This window comes from Solanum tuberosum, unplaced genomic scaffold (genome assembly GCF_000226075.1).
Source record: "Solanum tuberosum cultivar DM 1-3 516 R44 unplaced genomic scaffold, SolTub_3.0 scf00055, whole genome shotgun sequence".
In the NCBI taxonomy this organism is placed as follows: Eukaryota; Viridiplantae; Streptophyta; class Magnoliopsida; order Solanales; family Solanaceae; genus Solanum; species Solanum tuberosum.
In genome coordinates this window covers 1797079-1806548 of record NW_006238981.1, presented here as the reverse complement: position 1 = coordinate 1806548, position 9470 = coordinate 1797079, and the positions used below count along the sequence as shown (strand labels likewise).

At 31.9% G+C, this 9470-nt stretch overlaps 1 protein-coding gene across 1 annotated transcript; it reads right to left on the bottom strand.

The window, feature by feature from the left end:
* Positions 1–2285: 2285 nt before the first annotated feature.
* LOC102592878 (uncharacterized) lies at positions 2286–7528 on the bottom strand. The gene is made up of 6 exons (XM_006344437.2): positions 7183–7528; positions 6860–6977; positions 6124–6335; positions 5028–5055; positions 3032–3140; positions 2286–2536 (listed from the first exon to the last, which is right to left on the bottom strand). The coding sequence occupies exons 1-6, from the start codon at positions 7444–7446 to the stop codon at positions 2455–2457; spliced, it is 813 nt and encodes a 270-aa protein (XP_006344499.1). The 5' UTR covers positions 7447–7528; the 3' UTR covers positions 2286–2454.
* Positions 7529–9470: the final 1942 nt, after the last annotated feature.

Below are 9470 nucleotides of genomic sequence, written 5' to 3'. Positions count from 1 at the left end.
TGGGGTGGGGGCCTGGGGGGTCATGTGGGGATTTTATTGATTTAATTTGTTTAAAACAAATTATTTGGGCAAAAATCCACGTGTCATTGAGTCATTGGTTACTTTATATTTTTACTCAAAATTCATTATCTACAAATTATTTTTGACAAATGTCGTCATTTAATTCGCCACTTTACACGTCATTCGCGAGTGTAATGCACACACCTTACAAATTTGGCAGATTGTCGAAAAAGTGTCAAATTGACACAATTGGGTGTGACATGAGGTGTCTAAAATGAACAAAGCCTAGTTAAGGTGTCTAAGTGAAAGATCATGCCAAATTTAGGGGGCCACCGATGGGTTAGCCCAAAAAGAAACAATTGAATGATATGGAGAATTTCAGTCAAAATTTGACATGACATCTGATGTGACTGTGATATGGCATTGATGTAGCGCAAGTGTGATACACCTCCCATTGTGAGAGTGGTGCTACACGTCTTAGGGGTAAAAAAATTCATTATTTAGTAGCAGAACCGTGTAATATGTCATTATATTAGTTTAAGCGTGTAACTGACTTTTCGAGACAAGTTCGAGGGTGAATTTATATATTTTCCCTAATATATATATATATATATATGGGTCTACATGCCTGCTTCAGCTGTTGAAAGCAGGTAGCTCTTTGTTGACTTGTCTGCTTCTATTCTAGGGAAGTCTTGAATTCTTATATTTTAATATGTGTAACTTAAAACATTTGAAATTCTTGTATTTCTTGGAATATGTTATAAAATGTACTATAAGTCACAATAATTAACAACTTAAAAAATTTAAAACATTTTCTCTTATTAATAAGTGGCTACATTGACCTGCTTAGGATCAACATGTCTGCTTTAGCTCCTGGAAGCAGGCAGCTCTTTGTTCACATGTCTGATTGTATTCGAGGGCAGTTTTGATTTTTTTTTTAATTTGTGTAACTTAAAATATTTGAAATTCTTGTAATTTTTGGAATCTGTTATAAAATGTACTACATGTCACAATAATTAACAACTTAAAATTTTTAAAAACATACAAAATTTTTAGATGGTTCACGAAATTCTATCAGTGTCATATAAATCAGAGCAAAAAAAGTAACATATATTATTCAAAATTTACGTAAAAGGTACTATAAATTACAATAATTAACAACTAAAAATATTTAACAGACATATAAAAGTTTTATTGACTCTCAAAATTTTATGTGTCACATAAATTGGAACAAGGGAAGTAACATATATTATTTAAAATATGGCGTAAAAGATATGATAAATCACAATAATTAATAATTAAAAAAAAAGACAAAAAAAAATCTACCGTGCTAAATAAATTGGGATAGAAAGAGTGACATATATTATTGAAAATTACATATAAAATATTAAATCACATTAATTAACAACTTTAAATATCTAAAAAATATATTAGAAAATTTGTAATTCTCCAAAATCTATTTGCGGCACATAAATTAAAACAAAAAAATAACATATACAGGCTCTTGTGACCAGTATATATATATATATATATCATGGAGTAACTTCTTTGGGTCATTGACCACTAACATTTTCTTTCCACTTCTTGTCAGGGTCAGCGTCAGCGTCATGAAGCTCAAATCCAATTGGAGGGGAAGTTCGATTTACTCCCTAGGTCTTTACTTTACTTGTCAAATTTTGACTTTTAATACATTTATTAAGAAAATAATGATTGATATAGTAAGTTTATCATTTTATCATTATTGATTAACAGAATTTCATATGTATTATTCACTTTACCTATTTCTAAGGTATTAACCCAATGTTAATAAATTAAGGGTATAACTAAAAAAAGAAATTGTTCTTATTTGATTTGTCAAAAATGACAAGTGAAAAAATAAATTAAATTAGAAAATATTTGACAAGTAACAGGACGGAGTATCTGATAATGACTCGATGAAATGAGATTTATAATCTTGACTAAATCAAAATAAACCAATATTGTAAAATTTCTAATTATTACTATCGGTTAAACTCTTGTTTCTTTTTCTTGAATAGGAAAATATGAGTTTGTTGTAAGAATGTTCCATCAAAACTAGAGTTGGTTATTTTGATAGGAAAAAAATACTCAAGAAGTGTGTAAAAGATCTTCTAAAAGAAAATAAATCAAAAACGTTGAAATCTCTGGGGATGCTTACCACTTATTCAAGTCCAGCTGGTTCTGAAAGAATTGTAAATATATGCCACTACTACCCTACCCCGATAGGGAAAAAATAAGAACGATTAAAGGCGTAATACACATCGACGTGAAAATTGCAATCTCAACAAAGGAAATTTTCAAATTGCACACTATTTACAATATTTTCGCACAGACGTATTGGAAGTCAAGCATAACGTTGATCTGATTTACAAGACTGTACAATAAGTTAAGCATTTACACGACACTTAATTCACAACCAACACAGCAGAAGCATCTTCAAAGAACCTTTAGAACCATTTTGCCTGTCTTGTGAACCCCTTTAGCAGCAAGTCTAATAACAGATCGGCTCTTGTACAACCTGCAGAAACAACAGGTTTAGTCACAAAAATGTCAAGCCCTTCAAAACATTGTTCAAGTCAGATACATTACATATATTAAGATCAGAAGAACAAAATCTGCACTAAATTATCTCTTTAAAGATAAATAGTCTCATCTGTTTACAAATTGGTCCACTATTTGAAGCCTCAACTGTGAAAGCTATATAAGTTAACAGATAAACATAATTTAACCCAAACTTGTCTATTTTACATAAGGACCTAAAACACCAAAGAAATTTCACAAATTACATCACATATTTCAATTGAAATTTATTCTGTGCAAGTCAACAATGTTTCCAGTCCTAATACAAAATTTTCTAAACACAAGATCAGAAATATGTACGAATTAAAATGGAGAAATATGGTCAGTGATATTCATAAATCCGACCCTAACTTATTTGGGACCGACTACTGAGGTATTGTTGTGTCTAAGATTGGAAACATACGAAAGCAAAAAATAATAAATGAGTGCTCACCCCACTACAGCAAGTCCCCAAGTGGAAAGGACGTAGAACATTTGCGCAGCATGCCAAATGTTGAACAATGTTTCTACTTTACCAATGCCTTCTAATGCTTTTGTCAAGGCTGTAAGTCAAGTTGAAAACCACACAATAAGATGATGCTCAAGTAAAGAATAACAATACAATGGAAAATAAGAAGGTCAAGGAACAATCAACCAATTAATCTCCTCTAACAATCTTTCAATCAACTGATCTCTAACAACTGCTCAACCAATCCATTTTCTCTCATCGAATCTTTTTCTAATTCTAATGTGGATTGTCACTCGACTTATGGGAATATCCCATAAAAGTCACGTAAGTTCATTTTCGGACAACAAAGTCACTCAAATTATTGGAATATCCCATCAGAGTCGCGTAAGTTCTTTTCAAGACAACAAAGTCACTCAACTTACGGGAATATCCTACCAAAGTCACTTTTATTCTTTCTAGGACAACAAAGTTACCCAACTATTGCCTTTTGACTTGGAAAATATAAAACACATATTTAACATATCATATCTTATTAAAAATTTATTTTTTAATAATAAAACTTACTTAACCCATGACTCTACCTATCTTTTTTTTTTATGACAAGGGAAACCCACAGCCGCTACCCTTTGGGTGCGCACAGGGTAAAAACCCTGCTTCTATGCAATAGCTCGCAAACCACATAAGAGATGTAACCCGCACTAGGCAAGCCTGGTGCGACGAGCTCGACCCAAAAGGAAAACCCCTTGCTTTCACTGGCAAGGGGTTTCGAACTTGAGACCTCCAACACTGGGCCACCCCAAAGGGTGCATGACTCTACCCATCTATTCCCACCCAAAAAGGTTAAAAAGGGTTGCTTTAAAAGTTTCTGAGCTTATTCGCCCCTGATGTAGTACCCATGAGTCATGACATCATTGAACTTTTTCTACAATGTCACCCACCACGAAAATTGTTGGTATTCCATTCCGAGACATTATAAGTCACTTGAAGAGCAAAATAGACATTGACATTTGATGATACAATGATTCATAAAATATAATTCCAGGATATGACTAACATATCTCAATTCTATTGCAAATGTTGTTGGTTAATCGTTATTTATCATTTATGTAAATTCTGTATTTTAAGCAGAACGGAATAAGAAGACAAATTTAAAATCTTTCACTTCCAGCTATTAGTGCTCTCCTAGAATTAAATAAATGAATCAACAATTTCCAATGATACCATGTTTATTTAATGTTCACCTTGAGCAAAGAACATTTATCCAAAATAAGAGATTACTAGGAGTTCTCATATTGATAAAATGTCTTGAAATTTAGTCCAATTTTGATTGGTAACCGTAAACATATCTTTTGAATTGATAGTTATTCAATTTCACAATCAAGAGTAAATGAGTGCTACAAAAAGGGGTTTCAAGGTCCACACAATATGTTAAAATGAAATATTTATGGGTTAAATAAGTTTTATTAGAAAAAAAAATAATGTTTAAATATAATATGGTTTAAATGTGTGTCCTGTATTTTTGGAGTAAAAAAATGCAAAAATTGGGCGACTTTGTTGTCCTAAAAAACTAAAAGTGACATTGATAGGATATCCCCATAAATTGGGTGACTTTTGTCTTAAAAAGAACAAAAACTGATTTTGATGGAATATACTAACAAGTTGAGTGATCATCTAAGGAACTAACTCAAATGGTGCACTTTTTCCGCCAATTATCTAAAGAAAGACTATCAGAAGTAGTAACCCATCACTTGATCATTCGTTCCAAACCAGGATTTGGCTAGATATTACATAATGAAAAAGCTCCCCATCATAAAAGAGAATGTCCATGCCTATACATGTAAATATCCATTATCCAAGAGAGAAAACATGAAAAAGAAAATGTACAAGTGAATTTTGCAGCTGACTCTGGATGTTTTACGGTAATTATGGTAAAAGAACGAAGATTTTCAGAAAGAATAGGAGAGAACAAGCAGTAACTTACTCTTTTGCAGTTCTTCAGGAGACATCTTCTGCAATTGCAATACACAAACAGTCAAAAGATTGACATGACCCAAACATAACTTGAAGGGAAAATACACTTTTAGTCCATGAGTCAGTCTTGTTTCAATCCCTGTGTAATTTTACATATCACATTTAGCTTTTAGTTAAACTTAATGTGCAGTTTTAATCCAATCATTGATGGAAATAAACGGAAGTTAGATAGCTTCCACTCTGATTTTTCCTTGAAGGTATTATGGCACAGCATTTCTTACAACCTATGCACATACAACTACTTCTGCACTAGCTTGTTCTTGATTCAAGTCCACATCTACTATATAAAGTAGCTATTCCCAGTAAATTAACAGCCGCAATAAAGGTTCACCGATAGCCCTACTAACTTGAAGAGACAAAATCATGAAGAGGACAGGAGTGCGATGAGAGTGTGACTAACAGAAGTGGTAATAAAAGTTGGTAGCAGTGGTGAAATCTCAGCCAATCTAGGGGGATCATCCAGAAATCTGGTGGATATCAACTATAGCACCTAGCCAATCAATTAGAACAGTTGTTGCAGTTCAACAAAGTTCTTCCACATCTCCATTGTCTTTGACCTACCAAAAGACGTGCTCTTTAACATTATCCATCAGTTTAGAGTTGTTCGAGTAGTTTATAAAATCTACAATTCCTTCCCACTAGTTCCAACATCAGCAACCAACCAATCTACAAGGAAGATAAAGGGGTGGGTCGTGTGGAAAGAAAGCCACCAGAGACACAAAGACAGGAATGGGAGCTATTTAACATCTGTTAATTCTTTTTTTGAGGTGGAAATAGGTTTTCCATCATTCAAGTCTCAATCCTTGGCCTTGTGCGTGGGAACTTGGTACTTTAACCATGGCACTCACAGCCGGCTTTTTCAAACATCTGTTATTTGTATCAATGATGGGATTAAAACCACACAATTGGTTAGGTTGAAGGTTAAATGTGCTTCATCAATGAACATAGGGACGAAACCCAGAATAAAACAATAATTCAAGGACTAATTGTTAATGTCCCTAATTGAAAAATGATAAATATGCACAAATATATTAATTTCCTTGTACCTGAGCCTTCGAATTGGATACTACGCATCTAGCCATAAAGTTGGCAACTGCATCTACAACATATTCCTCACTAATAATCACATAGTTTTCATTATCTATTCCACTTCTTTCTTCAAGATTGCCGGGGACCATATCCTCAGTCACCCAAACCCACCAACTTGGTTCTTCAAGACTCATGTTTACCAGAAGTTCTGCTGTCTCCGTGTCAAAACCTAACAATATTTTGTTAGGAGTAAATCAGAAACTAGCAAAATAAAAGCTAGCAGAACCTAACAACATATTAAGAATAAGATGACCAGAAAGACCAGCTTTTGAAAATGAAGAAAATAATGAGAGGCAGAAACCAGTTCCTCATCAATCAACTACTGAACTCTGATAAACCTTAACACTCTTTAAGTTTTAGCACATCTAACATTACTGCATTAAGTAATTGTCCTTTATCAACAAACAGGATAAGACATATAGAGATTAAAGAAGTCCAGAAAACCAATTAGTTAAAAGCCCTATGTCTAATGACTATATTCCTGGATTCATCCAATCCCATTGTATCCTAATACTACTCCAAGATTAATCTCTTCTATAATAGAATGGTGTCCTTTCCATCGGATTCCTGCTACCTCCCAAAAGCATAGGTAGGGAGTAACTCTGCACACTAAACATCTTACAAAAATCAGATGGCATCCCTAAAATGGATGCAATGTCGCAAAAATAAAAAAAAAGACACAGAATAACAAACCAGTTGCCTCCTTGAAAGGAAATTGACAGTCATTCCCATCAACAGAATTTCGATTGAGTGATTCCAGCTGTTTCAAAAAGCTTCCAGACTCCACAGCGGCTAAGAGACGATCATGAAGCTTCCCAAAATAAAAATCAAAACACAAAAAATATTAAAATAAAAAAATAAGAGATTTCACTAATAACACAATCCAAATGTTGAGAACATTACTCTACTCACATAAATACATTTATATATTTATATGTCCACACATATAAAATAAAAATATCATTTTTATATAGCTAGAAAGCGAAATTGGCTGTACAGAATAGAAGGGAACATACATCAGGGGGACAATCTTGAAGTAATGAAGGAGATTGTGACATGCTCTGAAGAAGCATAAGATTTTGTTCAAGCAACCGTTTGAGCCGCCCGTTTTCAGACCTCAACGATTTCAATTCATCTTCTTCAGAACTATGAGATACATCAAACGGCGTCGTTTCAGTATGACTGTGGGTATGGTGATGACAACTTTCCACCGCCGACCATGCTATATCGGCCACCTCCAACACCGTCTTCGCCACCTCAATTGGATTGTGTCCCTTCATATCTTTTGTAGAAACCCTAAATTGAATTATTTTGGGGAAGAAAGTAGACTTTTTTACTTTCTGAGCAATAAATTGGATGGAATATGACTAATCCAATCAATACATAATAAGTATTATTAATATTAAAAAATAAAAAGACAAAACAGTCCATTATCTTTAGATTTGTGCTTAAACTAATCCTATTTCTTTCAAGTAAATCATTATTAGTCCATAGATTTTTAAAACTAGTACATATTTAGTTCCAATTCTGACGGCCGTAATTGTTTTAACAGAGACAACTAATATACACCATGACTTCAAGTCAAAGCAAACAAACTTTCTCTATCTCTTAAAAATGTACTTTATATTTTTTTTTTGAAAAGTACTTTCAAACAACTCACTATTATTTACAATTTAAAATAAAGGCGAAATGGTGTGGGAGTTGACCCTTATACTTACGACTTTGCCAACTAGACCCTTGAACTTGCTGAAACACAATATATCAAATATCGCTGACCATTGACTGAACACATGTGACATTAACATTGTTGACTTGAAATGATGCGTGATTCCACACGTTTTAAAGCAAGTATGTATAAAATTTATATGAAAAAAAACATTAAAATTTTAAAAAATAAATAAATGAAAACACCCAAGGAAAAAGAAGAAAGATCTTTCTTTGGATTCACCCACCATTTCCCTTCTTCTTCATCTTAACACCCCCGCACACTCTACCACGCCTGAATATTTTCTCAAAATTCATTCTTTTTGCTGCAAATCAACGTCCCTCCTAGTTCTTTTCGTTTTGCCATATTTCTTCTTTCAAAATCTCGATTTCGTGCGTATTCTTGGGTGATAGTGGGTATTGAAAAATGAAAAACTTCATTGAAAAGCTTGATGAAGCTTCAAGAATAATAAATAGGTTTTGTGAATTTATGAAATAAATTTAAAATTGTATAGAGATTTGTTGGATTTGTGTTTGTGAATCAATAGTGTAAAATTCAAGTCAAATAGGTAAGAATTCCACCCATTTGACATGAATTTGGTGCTCAATTTGAGAGCAAAACTGGAGAAAATAATGTTCAAAATTTCCAAGGTACGCTTTTTATTTTTATTTTATTTTTTTAATATTTAATGTCTTATGTGTCATTAAAAATGATATGGAATCCAACGTATAAATGAGTGTACCACACGCACACACATAGGATGAGGAAAGAGTTTAAAATATTGTGTTTCAGTGAGTTTAAGGGTTTAGTTGACAAAATCATAAGTATAAGGGTCCAACTTACAAACAAAACCAAGTATAAGGGCCTACCAAGTCATTCCGCCAAAAATTAATAATAACTAAATACAAATTTCATCTTCAATTCCAACTTTAGATTTTTTAAATGAAGTCAAAAAAATATTTATAAAAATATGTAGTAGCTCGTATATATGATTTAGAGCCCGTTTGGATTGAATTAAAAAAAAGTAACTTTTTAAGGTGTTGAAAGTTATTTTAAAAATAAGTAGTTATGTGTTTGGATAAAATTGTTGCAATTGAAAAAAGTTATTGATGTGTTTGGCAAATAAGTGTTGTCAAACAATTTTTTTTTATCAAAATGTCTAAAATAACCTTAAAGTTGTTAACATTATAAAAAGTTAATTAATTTAAGGTTTTTATTTCTAAGAAAAATTGAAACGAAATTAATTTATATTTTAATTCAATTTCAATAACTTATTATTTAAGTTAATTTTATATGCACAACTTATTTTAAATTTTAAAAATATTTAATTTGAATAGATCACATGAAAGATTTAAGATTTATTTTTAATTACATCCATAAGTAATACTATTTGCCTATCATTCACCTATTTCTTTATCATCACAAATTATATCTAAAAGAGGAATATAAATTTATTATTTAAGTTAATTTTATATGCATAATTTATTTTAAATTTTAAAAATATATAATTTGAATAGATCACATAAAAGATTTAAGATTTCTTTTTAATTACATTTATAAGTAATAATATTTGTTTATCATTCACATATTTCTTTATCA

Excerpts from the sequence above, each read along its gene's own strand:
- LOC102592878 (XM_006344437.2), bottom strand. The coding sequence starts at position 7,446 with ATGAAGGGACACAATCCAATTGAGGTGGCGAAGACGGTGTTGGAGGTG. Across the intron at positions 6,336-6,859 it reads TCCTTTCAAGGAGGCAACTG|GTTTTGACACGGAGACAGCA; the intron begins GTTTGTTATTCT and ends AAATATTGTTAG. Across the intron at positions 3,141-5,027 it reads TCCTGAAGAACTGCAAAAGA|CCTTGACAAAAGCATTAGAA; the intron begins GTAAGTTACTGC and ends CTTGACTTACAG.